Source organism: Arachis hypogaea, chromosome 5 (assembly GCF_003086295.3).
Source record: "Arachis hypogaea cultivar Tifrunner chromosome 5, arahy.Tifrunner.gnm2.J5K5, whole genome shotgun sequence".
Classification (NCBI taxonomy): Eukaryota; Viridiplantae; Streptophyta; class Magnoliopsida; order Fabales; family Fabaceae; genus Arachis; species Arachis hypogaea.
In genome coordinates this window covers 3,524,458-3,541,471 of record NC_092040.1, presented here as the reverse complement: position 1 = coordinate 3,541,471, position 17,014 = coordinate 3,524,458, and the positions used below count along the sequence as shown (strand labels likewise).

Here is a 17,014-nt window from a genome sequence, read left to right as displayed (position 1 = left end):
AGTTACAACACCTACTTGTTGGTACACCATATGAAGAAAAATAAAATAGTACCTACCAAAAAGTATATATATTTTGTGGTAATGCACTAGGCAATGCACTAATGCATATATAAAAAGAAAGGAAAGCTTATAACATTAATTATCAATTATTAATCCACAAATTGATGAGCCCTCTTCTTTTTCCTCTTTTTTTTTCTTTTCTTTTTTTTTTTTTTGCCGCGTGGATTACACAGTTTCATGAATTTGTTATAAAAATCCTCACGTTCCATATCACATCGATACCATATTGAACATACGCATTGACAATATATAGAAATTGAAAGTTGCTAGTAGTTGCAATACTTGCAATTCTCCATAAAAGAAAAGAAAAGAAAATAAAATACTAGTTATAATTCTTAATGATACATTTAAAGTGGTAGAATGAGATATAATTCTCATATTATAATGTATTCGTAGTAGACTAAGATATGATTGACAATTTTTTTTTTTTTTTTGGTGTCTATGATTCTATTAGGTTTTGTCCCCTAAAAGACCCCCTTTTAAAAAAAATTGTATTTTTTGTTGAAGCAACATTTGCCGACAATTTCATTCACAATTTAGACTTAATTCATACAAAATGCCAAGAGACAGTGGCTTTGTGGACACCCTTTCAAGAGTTGTACAATGATTTTTGTTCAGTGTGATTACGGATGAGAAATAAATTTTATAATTGGATGTTGTCATAAAGGTTGAATTGGAAGCAAAATAAAATTTTGAAAACAAAAGAAAATAAAATCTATTGTCTTGATCATGACAAGCCAACCACTTCACTTGTCTTCAAATTGATGCAAATGCTTCTGCCAGAACAAAAAAAACTTGCTTGTGAGTTGTGACCCCATCAATGGGTTTGACTTCTTCCTTCAAACTAAAGTTCATCAACCAACCACAAGAAAACGTGAAATATATGAGGCTTTTGCTTGCATGATGATAAATATTGAGCAAGTAATAATCTAAATTAGTACTAAAAAATTTTAGTTTCTAATAATGTTTTTTTTATTATTTTAGAAGATTTTTAGAATTATTTTTTAAAAGAAATTGATCTGTCTTGAAAACTTCTAAAGTAATAAAATTTGTTATGAATTAAAATGTCTGAATTAAAATTTTTTAGAGATCAATTTAAGTGTTTACTAATTGATAATGAGCTATAATCTTTGGTTGAATCAAAAGCAAGAAGACAGCACACATGTTATGGAACCCATACCCCTTGACATAATATCTGCAATAACTTGATGGAGAAATACTTGTGGGTCTGAGTTTGCATAAATATCTGTTGCTATGATTGGCTGAGTACACATTCTATTATTATTTATATAAATAGTTGTGGCCATGTGGGGATGAGAGTTCCCACAAAATATCCAATGCTATTGATATCTATCAACAGATATGGTGTTGTATGTATTCTAACATCTCTCTTGATTTTTCCTAAAACTATATCCAACAAACTAAAGCTATTGTGGATTTAGATAAATATGCATCTAGATAACATCAAAACCAGTAACAAAAATGGTATTGATTGCATAAAAAATGATGCAACAGTTTTAAATCACTAGAAGAAACAAAACAAATAGTACTAAAGTAGGCCATGTATGTTGATCATATTCTTATTTTTGAAATAATTTTCTTGGCTTAGACTTAATAGTAGTGAATTCCAAATAAAATGGTTAGGAATGATGCCGTTTTCTACCATTTCTAGGAAGAGTTGCAAGGCTTTTTGAAGATCACCCTTCTTACATATAACATTAATCAAAGGACCATAAGTTTCTGCATTGGTTTCACACCCTCTTGCAGTGATATCTTCCATGAACTTCAGTGCACTTTCAACTTTTTCTTGTCTGCAAAACCCTGCAATGATTGCATTGAATGTAGATGGAACTGGAAAGCAGTTATTGGCAATCATTTCATTCATCAGCTCAACCGCTTCTCGGACACAACCGTCTTCGGATAATCTGCGAACTAGGCAATCATAAACTAGAATACTTGGAAATCCACCTTCATCAATCATCTGATCATATACCCTCTTTGCATCCTCAATACTCCCCTGCTTACAATGTTCGAAAATCATCATGCTTCTGTCAACAGCTCTTGGAAACATCTTTCCTAACTTTGTTAGAAATTCAACTGCTTCATCAAAACGGTTCTGCTTGAATAGACCATATATTATGCTATTATAAGGACTAATGTGCCCTCTAGAGCCTTCTTTGCTTTCCTCCATCAGCTCCAAAATTGAAAAACCTTCATTGATTCTTCCTTCTGAACACAACCCTCTAATTATCGTGTCGAATGTAGCGAAGTTCCATTTGATCCCATCTGTTTTCATGTCATTAAAAAGATCCAGGGCCAAATCTAACATCCCAGAATCACAAAAACCAGATATGAGTATGTTATAGGTGTCTACATTTGGAAGACAGCCTCTACTCTCCATTTGCTTCAGGAAATGAATCCCAACTTTTACTTTTCCTACATCACAAAACCCCTTTATCAAGGTGTTATAAGCCACAACATCAAGTGAACCCCCCATGCTCTCAACTCTGTCCAAAACCTCAGCAGCCTCCGTCACACGGCCAGCCTTGCAAAGACCTTCCACAACCTTAGTCGCAGAGACAATATCAGGAACAAAACCCATGGCAAAGCTCTTCTCCAGCATCACTAGAGCCTGAACTAAATTCTCCTCTTTGCAATACCCGGATATCAAAATGTTAAACGTGACATCATTCGGTTCCACCATCTCATACATCAAGCTTCTAGCCCTCCCAACTTTTCCATTTTTGCAAAGTGCATGAAGCAAGGTGTTGTAAATCACAGTGTTTGGTGTGATCCCTCTGCTAGACTTGATCATCTGCAAGAGCTTAAAGCCCTCACCAATCCTATTGGTCAAGCAGAGCCCTTTCATCAAGATCCCAAAAGTATAATCATCCCCAACAACCCCAGACTCCATCATACTCTTCCTATAAAACTCCCTAGCTATGCCGATATCCTCCTTCACAAGGACATCAAGAATGGAGTTGTATATCTTCAAGGAAGGGCTGCTATGAAACTTGTACACCAAGTCAAGGACCTTGATGACCGCACGAGTCATGCTGGCACGGCCGAACCCGCGGACAATTGTGACGAAGATTTCATCGCCAGGAGGGGTGCCGATTGAGTCAGGCATTTCATCGAGCAGTTGCTTGACACTGTCGAAGCGGCGGAAGGTACATAGCTTATGGATCAAGGCACGGTATGTGGATTGGGAGTGGGTGAAGTTGGGTAGTGAGGAGGCCCATCTGAAAGTTTCAATGGCCTTGGAAGCGGATTTCTGTTCAAGGATTAGGTGGCAGACATGGTCCTGTGATGGGGTAGCAGGAGCAGAAGCAGAAGAAGTTGATGAAAGGGAACGAATTTGGAAGGTGAGAAAACGCGTGAGAGTGAAAGATTTGGATAATATAGAATTTTGCAATGCGTTGTAGAGCTTTGGGGGCAGCATTATTTGAAGGGGCCAACAAAATTTACAAAAGGTTTTAACTTTCAAGTAAATGAATCTGTTTCTGGAAATGGCCAAATGGGTTATGTAAAGATAGTAACTTTGATTTGATTACAAGGGGTATACATGGGGAGGGTGAAACCAGGTTTGTCCTAACCCAGACCCAGCCTAAATATATACTTGGCCTATTTTTTAGACCATAACTCAATTCTAGACCCGATGAAACCTATACAGGGTGAAAACCAGAACTTTAATAATAATTTTAAAAGGAGATAATCAAAGCACAATAAACAAACAGAACACCAAAACAGCACAATAACAATAATCAGAAACCTTATAATAACAATAATCAGAAAAATCAACAATAACCACGTCAACTAAATTAAGAACAAATCAGAATAAAACAGGTAATAATCAGAGCAAAAATTCAATTTACTGATAATCAGAACAAGAATTAGAACACCAAAATACCATCACTAATTAATTTTTTCCAGATAAAAAAAATACCATCACTGGTAATGAGAAGTCAGAACAATAATCAAAATACTAATCAGAACAATAATCAAAGCACCAATCAGAAGTTATTTGCATAAAGACAAATCCTGAAATCCAAATTTCTAACAAAGGTGGTCACACATTCTGTGAGGACCATTCACCATATCCCAAGATAACATCATCCAATGATTCGGTGTGTGTTTGGATCGTAGTTTGTCAAACTGGAGTTTAAATAAAAGTGATTTTATATAATTGATTTTGGGTAGAAGTGAGTTTGTGTGAATATGATTTATGTTTGACAATTCTATACCAAAACTGATTTTGATAAAATAAATATTATTTGGATAATATTAGTTAAAATCACTTTTAGATAGATAATTACTTAAAAGGACATGATATTAAATTATAATGTTATTTTTTTATACATATTTATTTTTTTTTATACTTTTTTTCTTATATGTTTTTTATATAATATATTTTTAGTATTCTTATTACTCTTTTTTAGTACGCTATAATTTTTAACTACTATTATTATTTATGGTTAATTTTTTTGTTTAATTTATTTTATACCTAATGGGATTAATAAATTCTATTATAAGAAGATAATAATAAATATAATACACAAAAATCACAACTATAAAAATATATAATGTCAAATAAAAAATTAATAAAAAATATAAATAATAAATAATAAAAAATGCTCATATAAAGAGAAATAATAAAAATTCTATAAATAATGCAATAACATGTATAAAGAATAAAGTTGGTAAAAGAAAAATAAATATTGAATGTAGTGGCTAAAAGCCCGTGGAAAAGTTAGAAATTATTGCTTCTTATAAATATGGTTTTGTGAATAAAATCACTTCTAGGTTTGTAGAGAAGAAAATTAGCCAAACCAAAAATGAAAACTTACAAAAAACTATAACAGTGACACACACATAAGTATTTGTGACACACACATTGAGAATTTATTCCATTTTAAGTTTTTTAGCAATAACACATTACTATAACAGTGAAGGAAACAAAAAAAGGCAGAGAAAACCAACACCAATAACCCAAAATATCTAAATTTGATCTATTCAATGAAACTAATACACATTCCCCAGATAGCGAAAAAAGACAAAACAGAAACACACATGAAATGAAAACATGTATACAGAAGGTGCCAGTGGAAGCAAAGAACAGAAGATCTTAGAAGTTAGGAGCTCCACATCATTTTAAATCACAGAAATCTGAACTAAGGATACAAATTCACCAAAATGGCTCTCAAGTAAACTGTGCACCATTAGTTTCAGAACCGATTGCATTAAAAAGGTTAGTAAAAAGAAAAAATAAAAATCAGAACTTTACATCTAGAACACAAATCACAGCACAAAACCAAACAAAATAACGACATTTTTGAAGAAAACCAAGGATCATAAAAGGAACAAATACAAACAAGGGTTCAAAAGAGGAACAAATCAAATCAAAGTTGAATAACGTACGGAATTGGTGGTATCGTAAGCAAGCCAAACGGTGGAGAATTGGCCCCAACCGAGCTTCCTCTGAGCTATGTACCTTCCACCGGCAAACTGATCGCCGATTCTGACGGCATGGTACCCTCCTTTCCGGTACGAATCGAAACCCTCATCGTCCTCCTTATAATAACAATAATCAGAAAAATCAACAATAACCACATCAACTAAATTAAGAACAAATCAGAAAAAAAACAGGTAATAATCAGAGCAAAAATTCAATTTACTGGTAATCAGAACAAGAATCAGAACACCAAAATACCATCACTAATTAATTTTTTCCAGAAAAAAAAAAAAAAGAAAATACCATCACTGGTAATCATAAGTCAGAACAATAATCAAAATACTAATCAGAATAATAATCAAATCACCAATCAGAAGTTCCAAAGATCAACATTAATTATTTTTTAAATAAAAAGGAAAAAATTGGTTTACCTGAGCTTGAGAACAGGGAAAGGGGCAGTTGAGCAGAGGTGGTTGCTGACTGAGCTTCGCCGGGCCTTCTAGTGGTGGCGGGGCTAACCTTCGCGGGGACTGATGGTGGAAGAGAAGAAGCAGACGAACGGGGGCAGCAGCGCCGGAAAAATAGAGCAGAGAAGCGCCGGCGCATTGACTGTCGCACCTCGCAGCCACTGATGGTGTCGTCGTCACTGAGAAGCAGTCGAACAGAGGAGATTCGGCGCGGGCCAAGGTGACTCTGAGGCTGATGAGTGGTGACAGTGGCGAGTGGTCTCCGGTGAGAGACAGACAGAAGAGGGGGTTGTGCCGCCGTGCGTGCCCTAGCCTCTAGCCAAGTATATTTTTGTTTTGGAGTACACCGGGCCGGGGACCCGATATATGGCCCGAATCCAGTTGAGATATAAGATATTCATCTGAATGGTGTTCTTTTTTCCGGGTCGGGTCTTCGGTCCATGAAAAACCCATTTAGGCAATGGCCTAAAGTGTTAGATCCAAGATTGTACGATGTTGTAATGAACTAACTACCACAAGAACAAGGCCATGTCAACTATAAACACAAATGGCAGCAGAAGAAGGCACGTGTCCCCCAATCCCCCTTTATACAATGGAGAGCCGCAAAAACTGCAATTGCCAAATGCCAATCACATGTTTCATATTTTTATTGTGTTATTATTATTACTATTACCTCCATTTCCTCCCCTTCACTTCCTCTCTCATATTTGGGTCTTGCTTTTTCTGCTCTTAATCTTCACCCTTTCACCTTCATTCTCCTTAATGCTACAAAGCTCCAAACAATTCCCAAGACCATGTGTTTATTGGTTCCATGGATTATATTCTACAAGCTGACAATGGCACCCTTTATTCCTTTGTCACATAGCAGCATCATGATCTACACCATCGTTCATGCTGTTGTTGGATTGCACCTTAAGTGCTAGTTGGCCTCTTTTCTTGGATCAAGTGCATCAGACCCACGTTCTTTGGGGGAAAAAAAATAAAAATAAAAAAACAGCTGTTTTTGTGCTGTGAATCTTCTAATAATGCATGTTCATCCACTATGGAGATTGAATGAAAATGAAATTTTTTATCTTGTGAATTGGGTATATAAAAAATAAAGGATTTTTTCTTGTCTTTTTTATTGGTTGGTTTTTTGGGTTATGGGACAAGGATGGCACCAGGGCCTGGTTGCACATCTCAGACGACTATGTTGAGTGGTGGTGGCGGTGTCGGGTGTGTCGATAACAGTACTAGTAATGAGTCTGCCATGGAGGATCAAAATGGTGACACAGTTGGGAATTTGATTCACAACATTGGGAAGCCTCCAAGGGACCATTCTGTTATGAGACACTGCACCAGCTCTTCATGGTTGATTGAACCGGTTAGTGTAATAAATTTAGGATCTTTATAATTTATAATCATCTTGGTTTTTATGTTTATGTGCACTCATTTAGTTTATGCAGCCATCAATGACTGAGTTATAAGGTGTTAATGAATTGGTATCCAGATGTACACCTAGATTTGCATCCCTTAAAGATTGCAGAGCAGTTTAATAGAAAACTATGCTAACACATTATTCCTTAGTTATTGTTACTATGATGTGTTAATTAATGATGCAATGGTAATTATGGCTTTTCCAATGTTTTTATTCTAGGAATCAGATATTATGATTGTAGGATTGAAAACAACTAGTGAGGAAAAATCAGAATTTTCACCAAAATTACGGTCTGGAAGTTGTTCTGAGAAAGGACCAAAGCAGTACATGGAGGATGAGTTCATCTGTGTTGATATTCTCCGAGAACATACTGGTCCATCAGTGAACCTTCCTTCTCCAGCAGCATTTTATGGGGTATGTGTTCATATTACTTAGGAATTTCTTTGGTGAACGATAGAATTGAGTGAAGAGTGAAGATTTTTACTAAATTTGTAAAAGAAACGATCTTCAATGTTTATCCAAATTTCTCTCTTCACTATAACATTATCCATCAGTTCTGCTATTAATCTCTAATTCAAGATACCTTTTTTTGATGTCCTATATTCTCTCTTTCGGTACATCCTTGGATCAATGTATTTGGTTATAATTTGTATCCAGATACATGGATCCAATGATATTGAAGAGAGGTGATTGATTGAGTAAATGAATTTTTGTCCTTTGATTGGTTAACTTCATGATATGATCATAGGAATAAGAGTTAATATCTGAACAGGTATTTGATGGGCATGGTGGCATTGATGCAGCATCATTTACAAGAAAGAACATCCTTAAGTTTATAATTGAAGATTCTCATTTCCCATCTGGAATCAAGAAAGCTGTAAATAGTGCTTTTGTGAAGGCTGATCATGCATTTAGGGATGCTAGTTCTCTTGATAGTTCTTCCGGCACCACCGCACTAATCGCCATTGTCCTGGGAAGGTTAGGATTGCACACTCTAATTAGATTAATAGGTTCTAAAAGATACTAACATGAATCAAATTAGTCCTTTTAGTAACTTTCTACTGTTGTGTCACTGTTAAGTGTCATGTGACACATAATAAACATTATCTTTCAATAACCAAATTGAGTTGTTGAATCTTTCAGGAACTATTATGAACATTAAGCATTCATAATAATACTGTAATGTAATGTGTTTATTGTATTGGTCTATTGGATTGAATTTTAGAAACCAATGTGTTTGCTGATATGATTATGCAGGGACATGCTAATTGGGAATGCAGGGGATTCAAGAGCGGTTTTAGGGAAAAGAGGCAGAGCCATTGAACTCTCCAAAGACCATAAACCAAATTGCACATCAGAAAGACTAAGAATTGAGAAACTTGGTGGTGTGATCTACGACGGATACCTCAACGGCCAACTGTCAGTGGCTCGAGCCCTGGGAGACTGGCACATCAAAGGGTCTAAAGGGTCCAAGAGTCCCCTGAGCTCAGAGCCAGAGCTAGAGGAGATTGTGTTGACAGAAGAAGATGAGTTCTTGATAATGGGGTGTGATGGACTTTGGGATGTGATGAGTAGCCAGTGTGCTGTGACAATGGTTAGGAGGGAGCTGATGCAGCACAATGATCCAACAGAATGTGCGAAAGCGCTTGTCGCGGAGGCAATCCAACGCAACACTTGTGACAATCTAACAGTTGTGGTTGTTTGTTTCTCTTTGGATCCTCCTCCAAAGATTGAGATTCCTAGAGCTCATAGGAGAAGGAGCATTTCAGCTGAAGGCCTTGATCTTCTCAAGGGTGTCTTGAATGGTAGATAGATAGATTCATTTATCATTATAATTGCTTTTTCTAACTGCTCTTCTTCAATTCTTGAGGCTTGCTTCTTCATTTGTTATTAGTTTCAGAACATTTTAGTCTTATTCTTTGTTAATTTTCTCAGTGATAGCTCATTCTTTGTTTCATTCTCCTCACACTTTCATCTCATTTGATGCTTCTTTATATATTTTTGTATTCTGTAAATAGAAAATTGAGATTAAGAATAGACATGGAAAGATGTTTAAATACTCTGCAATCTATATTATTAGGTTTTGTGGTGGAAAAAGAAGTAATACTAATATATGATTAGAAGTTTTCAATTATTTTTAGGTGTTTACTCTTATATAATAATTTATTAAAGGATAAATTATATTTTGTCTTTGAAATATGTTAAAGTTTTAAAAAATATTCTTAAATTTTATTTCGTTTTAATTTCATCCTATAAGTTTTTTATTTGTATTAAATTTTAAGAATAAAAAATATATTTTATTCTTTATTTAAATATATCAGATCGTTTGATAATTTTTTAAGATTTATTTTTATATGAATACATTTTAATCACTTTGTTTTTCTAAAAAGTATTAAACTAAAATATTTTACATTAATAGTAAGAAATGATCGAAATATATTACTTTAAATTAAATTTATTTGTTACACTATAAACATTTTATAACATTATAGTAGATTATATCTACTAAAATTTAATATTAATCTAAAATCAGACTTTTTTTTTAATAAACATTCAATCAACATAACATGTTATAAGAACAGATTTAGTCTCACAAGTCCAATTGTTAATTAATGTGACTGTAAACAAATTCTAAGGAATATATACTTTTGTTGACATCTAGACTTTGACCTATCTTTACTTCTCTTGGAAGAAATTAAAATTAAATAATAAAGTGCACTTGTAATGACAAATAATAATAATAATAATAATAATAATAATAATAATAATAATAATAAAAAATTAAACAATGTATTGATTATAGATTAAACAGGAATTACAATAAATAAAATTTAGTAATAAACAGGTAACCGAACTAGTTAACTGTGACGAAAATGGATGCAGAAATTTGAAAAGTAAATAATTGCGGTTGGTGTGTGGGTCACTCAGCATCCGGTGCCCCATTACCTCCATTAAGGTGGTATCTGAGTCTAAATTCGTTTGCACTTTCAAAAAGATAAAATGCACTTTGGGATTGATGAATTAATTACTCATTCACTACTACTAATCAATGAGATTAATGCGTTGACAAACACAAAAGCCTGGGGTTAGGGGTTGGGAGTTAGGACTCATGAAATGCCCAAATACAGTACTTATGTGCATAAAGAGCTGTGATATTATTGGCAACTGTTTATTTACTTTTCCTTTTTTTGAATTATAAACTTAACCTAACATATGTTTTTAAGATCATACGATAAAATTATTAATAGTAGAATATTTTAATTTTTTAATAATTATAAATAAATATATTAAAATTTTTAATTTTTATTTTTAATAAAAAAAATTTAATTTATAATTTTAACATGTGTCTTTAAAATATAAAATAACAAATTTTTTATTTATTGAATTTTATTAATAATTATTTTTATAAAAAATAGTAACTGAAAATCATTAAATCATTGATATAAAATTATTTGATTAAATTTTGTAATACAATATATTACATCTTAATTATTATCTTTACATAAATATATATTATATTTATGTGAGTAATCATCTACTAATAAATATATTAAAATTTGAAAGTTCAGATAAAAAATGTAAATCAAATTTATATTTTTTAATTTTATGCATTAGATATATTAAAAAAATTAATTTCTTTTGATTTTATCCCCTTAACCATTGTTTTTACTTTTTAGGACTCTTTTAGCTAAATTCTTTATTTATTATTGTAATAGTTTTATATCATGAATTTATTAAATTTAAAAATTAAATAACGACGGACCTTGCTAACAAATTTCATAAGGATGTTACTTAATTTTTTAATATTTTATGCGTTGCAAAAACCAAAATTCTTTTCTTTTACTTTTTTTTAACTAATTTATTTAGAATGCTGTTAAGCCAAAATCTTCAAATAATAAAGATTATGAATTAGAATATACTTGTTTTGAGACACCAGAAGTGATCTAAATTTAATCTAAGTATTATCATATACACTAAAAAGAATAGTTTTTTTATTTTTCATTATTTAAAATATTTTATGTTCAAGTTCTCTAATAATTATATACAAAGTTTAAATTACGAAAATAATTATTTTCCTATAATGAGACAAATGCGCTTTGATGTTGATTGTTGAACCCTGAAATAGTTTGGTAAAATAAGCTCAACATAAATCAAAACAAATTAATTGTACAATCTCAAAATCTATTTGTTAATTGTTTTTTTTTCTCATAATCCATTTTGAATTTTTTATGGTATTTACAAACTCATTAAGTCAAAAATTAATTTTTTGTGACTCAAAATTTCATTTATTAATTTAGTGCTAACTAATAAATTATTATATATACCAGATAAAATTAATATCCTCCAATATTTACCAAAATAAAGAAATGAGCTAATCCAATCAATTAATCCAAATTGGTCATTTATTTAGGAACCTTGACAGTTGACAATGAATAGAGAGAGCCAAATACACACTACACTACAAAATTTTTCAAACACGTTTATTTATTCATTCATTGAAATTATCCATTTCTTCCTTCCATGCCGTTTTCTCTCTTACCATTGATTTACCAACCTTCCATTCATAGAATATTAAAAGAAAATAAAGCTTTTATATATAAAATTTTTTAGGGTAGTGCTAGGGAGTCAATAGCCTAAGTGTATAATGGGCTAAACCTTTGGTTCATGAATAAAATGAACATCACTCACACTATCCAGAATAACCATCAGAATATCAGGGATAATAAACATCTCATGTCTTAAGTTAATTTTGGAGTTCACCAAGTTTCGGATCTAGAACTCTAATACCATGTCATGAACCCACTCATTCCAAAAGCGTAACCTGACAGGACAATGTAACACTAATGGTCATATCTCTAATACTTTCTAAACCTCTATTGTACACATTGTACGCTTAGACCATTGGCTCCCTATACTTTTCCAATTTTTTATTTTGTATTCAAAACAAAGATTTCTAAAGTAAAGTACCTATAAGCAAAATTTTCATCTATTGAGTTTTGCTAATAAGACAATATAAAATTTCAATCTTTTCTCAATAAATATATTATTAGAAAATACTGAAATTTTTTAAATTTTTAATAAAAAATTATAAAAAAATGCCTTAAAACCACTTATTAACTATTAAAAAAATGAAGTGATACATGAATTTGTATCATATCACAAGATATATTATGGCTTTTTTTACTGAAATGCGCATGGAAAATTCTTTAATTCCCAATATACACACAATTCGATCTTCCTTCTCAAATACACACGGTCATTTTGCTTGAGTCAGCCACGAAATGGTTCTAGACAGCAAATCAAGAATGATGAACACGAAATGGTGCATTGGGTTTGACACGGGCCACATCTTCTGCAGCAGACACGAAATGGGAGACCTCGCTTGTGACACACACGAAATGGACAAAACAGTGGAATAATACTTTACTGTAATCATGTTTTCAATTTTTATGTATTATTCAAGGACTTTTTACAATGCAAATTGTAATCATGTTTTACATTGCCAACAGTTTAACATAGATTCCATTTTTTCTCAGAATTTAAAAGTATCATTCTTTTGATTTTGATCAACATTTATTTTTTATTAGCTTACATGTTTTTCTTCTCATGATGCACTAGTTGATATTCTACTCTAAAACATGTTTAACTGGCTGCAGGAGCAACTTTGTGAAAAGGAACGTACAATTCATGAATTGAAAAGGAAAAAGGAAGAGAAGGAAAGAGAACTGTACACCATTAAAATATTTTTGCATAAGGGAGCGTGATCATTCAAAAGTTGAAAGAGTTCAGCATATGAAACAAATACATGATCTTTAAGAATATATTCAAGAAAAAGACAGGCAACTTATTGAGTTGCAGGAACAGGTAGACTGCTTACATTGTGTGCTTTGTTTCTATGATAAAAGTTTATTAGAAAAGCTGTTGCTTTATATTTCTCTATGATTTACAGCACAGAGTAGCTCAAGAGAACCTAATGTATAAAGATGAACAATTGAGCCCAAGCTTGGATAAACCGTATTCGTGAGATGGATGTTTTCTAATCAACAACAGCAGGCTGGATTGCGGCAACGTACAGAGCAGTATAAACAGCTTTGGATGGGTTTCAGAGACAGGTTTATCAGCAATCCCGTCTTTGCTTAAAATATTTTTGTTTTTGTGATCCTTACTTCTTATTTTTACCGACAAAATGTATTATTTTTTATTTTTGTTTATTCAGATTGACATTGATGAGATGCATTATCACTGTCGTGCTTTCAATTCGTGTCTGCTATCCCTAATTTGGTTTGTCTATTTCGCTTCTGTCACGTTTAAAATGGATTTCCTCTTTCGTGTCTGCACTAAGTGAAATGGTCCTTCCATTTCATGGCCACCGTGCCAGGAATGGTATGGAAATCATTTCGTGCCTGTCATCCTAAAAATAGCCCTGCGCATTTTGAAAAATATTTTCACATGTGCACATTCTAAGAATTAAAGAATTTTCATGCGCATTTCAGTAAAAAAACCCATATATTATATACTATGTTAAAATAACATACATATCATGCAATAATGCTGCCAGCAGTTAGGTTAGGTGAATGCAGCCAAATTTTATTGCTTTTACCTAACCATGAATAATTCCACGCAAATTCCACCGCATTATTAATGCATTTTATTATTGAAACTTTTTTAGCTAATTTATATTTTTATTAAAATTTTTAGTTATAATATTCTAAATGAATATTCTTAATACACGTATTCACGAAATTTTAATAAGTGTATTAAAATTTGCGTTAAAATGATAAAAAAAGATTTATTATTTTAAAAAAAATTTATCTCCAATATAAAAGTCAAACTCTAACCTATCCTTTCATGATGCATGATAAATACCTCATGAGTGTTACTTTATAAAAATATTTTTGCTTAAATATGATAAAAAAAAATTTAATATAGAAAAATTATGGATGCATACACCAATAGAGGATTTTTTTTAATATAAAATAAAAAAATTCATTAATTTCCAAAAGAAGATATTTAAACTTTATTTTTGAAAATACGATCTTTTTGCATTAAAGGCAAGTTCGTCACACCCCTGACAAATTCTATGTTGAGTTCGGCAAACTATAAAAACTAATGGAATTATTTTCATTTGTCCTTTTCTGTCCTTTCTCTACTCAAAATTTACTTTATTCATTCTTTCTTTCTTTCGACGTTTGTGGAGTTCGTTATCCACGATATTCTCAATTTTAGGTTAGTAAATAATATACTAGTTAGAGTTACTGTTTACATATTAGTTAAAGTTATTAGTTAGAGGTTGCATGTTATTTAGAGTTACAAATTTATTATTTACATGTTAGTTAGAATTACCGTTTACTGTTAACTGTTTACATGTTAGTTAGATTTTTTATGTTATTGTTGAGTTGTTGTTTATTGTTTATAATAGGTTAATTAGTATAAGTTGTTTGTCAATTCTTAAGTAGTTTAAGTTGTGAGTTACAAGATAATTAATTGCATAATTAATTAAGTTAAGTTAGAAGAAAAAGAAACATGATTAGTGAAATTTAGGATTCAGTTAGTTATTAATTAGGGGTTGTTTAGAGTGTTAGTTGACGACATCATATAATTGGGTTAAATTTAAATTAGTAAATTTATAAACTGAAGAACTAAGGCAGACAATTATAGATTTAAATATAATTTTTAAGAATTTAGTTGATGTAAAAGGAACTGAGTTCAGTATATGTGATTTTATTTTACTAGAGTATGGTTAGATGGAGCAGCAGTTATTGAGTTACGAGGAGACGATGTACAAATTGGATCAGACTGAGTACATTGTTGGCAGGCTTGATCGAGTGGTACAATTTTTTCACTGTTGCTCATTGTATTGTAATTAATAAACATTGAACTTGTTATTTTATGTGTTCACTGCCCCTTTTTTTATTTTTTTATCTCCGTTTGGTAGGCGTCTCAGATTTTGAGTACCAGGCAAAATTTGATGACATATTCGCCGGAGCAGATTAGGCCATATCTCAGAAGAGTCGGGTTTGAGTATGTGGCCTATATGGTTGAGTTTGAGTACGACTAGCCACTTGCATTGGCGTTGATAGAGAGGTGGAGGCCTGAGTTCTACACATTTCATCTATCATGCAGGGAGATGACTATCACCCTGCAGGATGTGGCCTATTAGCTGGGACTCAGGATCGACGGTAATCCTGTCAGTGGATGCATTGGTGGTTGGGAGCAGCACCATCAGGGACAGACCATTGATGAGTTATGTTAGCAGCTTCTAGGTGCTGTTCATGACAGCGTTAATACACTCGGAGATATTCGTCGTCATGTGGCCAAATTGACGACCCTTATCTACATACTGCGCCCATTGTGACCGAGGCATTTCTTCAAGCTAGTTCGTTATTGCTATATTTTCGTCCCTCAGACGGCCAAAATAATGAGTGAACTCACGCTGTGACTTCGAATACGCTGCGTTTATCAGAATCTTCTTCAAGTCCTTGTTCTTGAAGCGAGTCATGAAGTTGGCGGCAATGTGTCTTGTACAAAATGCCTGGAAGGCGTGTGGTGATTTCCACAAACTTTCCTCATCGTTCAACGCACTATCAATTGATTTATATCTATTTGAAATCACTAAGACACCGGGTTATGGTGTCACATACTGCCGCAGATACGAAAGAAAGAACGACCAAACCTCCTTCGTCTCACCCTTAACAACGACAAATGCAATAGGCAAAATGTTTGTATTGCCATTTTGAGCAATGGCCATCAGCAACGTCCCATTGTATTTTCCATATAAATCGGTACCATCGATGGAAATAAGTGGCTTACAATGCTTAAAAGTCTCAACACACGGTGAAAACGTCCAAAAAAACTCGATGAAACATGACTGTGTCGGCTGAACCAGGTCAAGGCTGTGTCACAAGTTGCACCCAAGTACCTAAAGACCTATCATTGGGTACATATACATAGTGTCTTTCTTAATAGCAAATAACCACATTAAAATAAATTTTACCAGGCAAGTACATCTGCATAGCGAATAACCAATGAGAAAACTCGCTGTATGACTCCTCCCAATTGCCATATATTCTAGCAATGACTCTTTGTTTTGCAAGCCAAATCTTTCTGTAGGACGCCTTGTAATTGAAGTGATTCTCCACACCTCCTTGCAGCACCCTGATGCTGATTGTTATATCTGCTTTTACCATTGTGAAAATGTATTGAGCAATCACCTTCGAATCCAACCTACGATGGTCTTGACCCATTGATGTTTGCATACAAGTATGAGGATCAGTGTATCTCATAACCAACTACTTTTCTTGCTTTCAGCGATAAGATATGAGTATGCTCCAAGAACAACCGGGTCCAAACTAGATACACTGTGCATTATATATCAAATGGTCACTCTCTACTATTTTATACTCCGCAGCCCTCTTGATGCTGTATATTTTAACTACCAACATGACTTCTTCCTTATTCTGAAATTGATGTCCAGCCTCGAACTCATTGCTTTGATCCTCTTCGGGGCCTCCTTGGGTAAATGACCAATCCGAAGTCATTGTATCGAGATTCAACTGGGAGAAGTGGTCCGGCCGGTTATACGGTCGAGAAATCGTAGGTTGTGTCAGAACGATTTGT

General features: G+C 33.0%; 2 protein-coding genes across 5 annotated transcripts; one reads left to right on the top strand and one right to left on the bottom strand.

The window, feature by feature from the left end:
- Nucleotides 1-1,293: 1,293 nt before the first annotated feature.
- On the bottom strand, nt 1,294-5,624 carry LOC112800245 (pentatricopeptide repeat-containing protein At2g17525, mitochondrial-like). Its single transcript, XM_025842422.3, has 2 exons — nt 5,479-5,624; nt 1,294-3,725 (listed from the first exon to the last, which is right to left on the bottom strand). Exon 2 carries the CDS (start codon nt 3,500-3,502, stop codon nt 1,610-1,612), a length of 1,893 nt encoding a protein of 630 aa, XP_025698207.1. The 5' UTR covers nt 3,503-3,725; nt 5,479-5,624; the 3' UTR covers nt 1,294-1,609.
- On the top strand, nt 5,335-9,455 carry LOC112800249 (probable protein phosphatase 2C 47). 4 transcript variants are annotated; one of them, XM_072236619.1, is made up of 5 exons: nt 5,465-5,604; nt 7,132-7,342; nt 7,616-7,810; nt 8,169-8,374; nt 8,654-9,455. In XM_072236619.1, the coding sequence occupies exons 2-5, from the start codon at nt 7,133-7,135 to the stop codon at nt 9,207-9,209; spliced, it is 1,167 nt and encodes a 388-aa protein (XP_072092720.1). In that variant the 5' UTR covers nt 5,465-5,604; nt 7,132; the 3' UTR covers nt 9,210-9,455. The 4 variants fall into 4 exon arrangements, with proteins under 4 accessions (XP_025698213.1, XP_072092720.1, XP_025698214.1 ...); XM_025842428.3 differs by lacking the exon at nt 7,132-7,342 and having other exon boundaries at nt 5,335-5,604; XM_025842429.3 differs by lacking the exon at nt 5,465-5,604 and having other exon boundaries at nt 6,958-7,342; nt 7,623-7,810.
- Nucleotides 9,456-17,014: the final 7,559 nt, after the last annotated feature.

What these genes read in the sequence shown, in the direction of transcription:
- LOC112800245 (XM_025842422.3), bottom strand. Translation starts at nt 3,502, where the DNA reads ATGCTGCCCCCAAAGCTCTACAACGCATTGCAAAATTCTATATTATCC.
- LOC112800249 (XM_072236619.1), top strand. Translation starts at nt 7,133, where the DNA reads ATGGCACCAGGGCCTGGTTGCACATCTCAGACGACTATGTTGAGTGGT. An exon ending in CTTCATGGTTGATTGAACCG is followed by an intron (nt 7,343 to 7,615) that starts GTTAGTGTAATA and finishes TTTTTATTCTAG; the next exon opens with GAATCAGATATTATGATTGT. An exon ending in ATCGCCATTGTCCTGGGAAG is followed by an intron (nt 8,375 to 8,653) that starts GTTAGGATTGCA and finishes ATGATTATGCAG; the next exon opens with GGACATGCTAATTGGGAATG.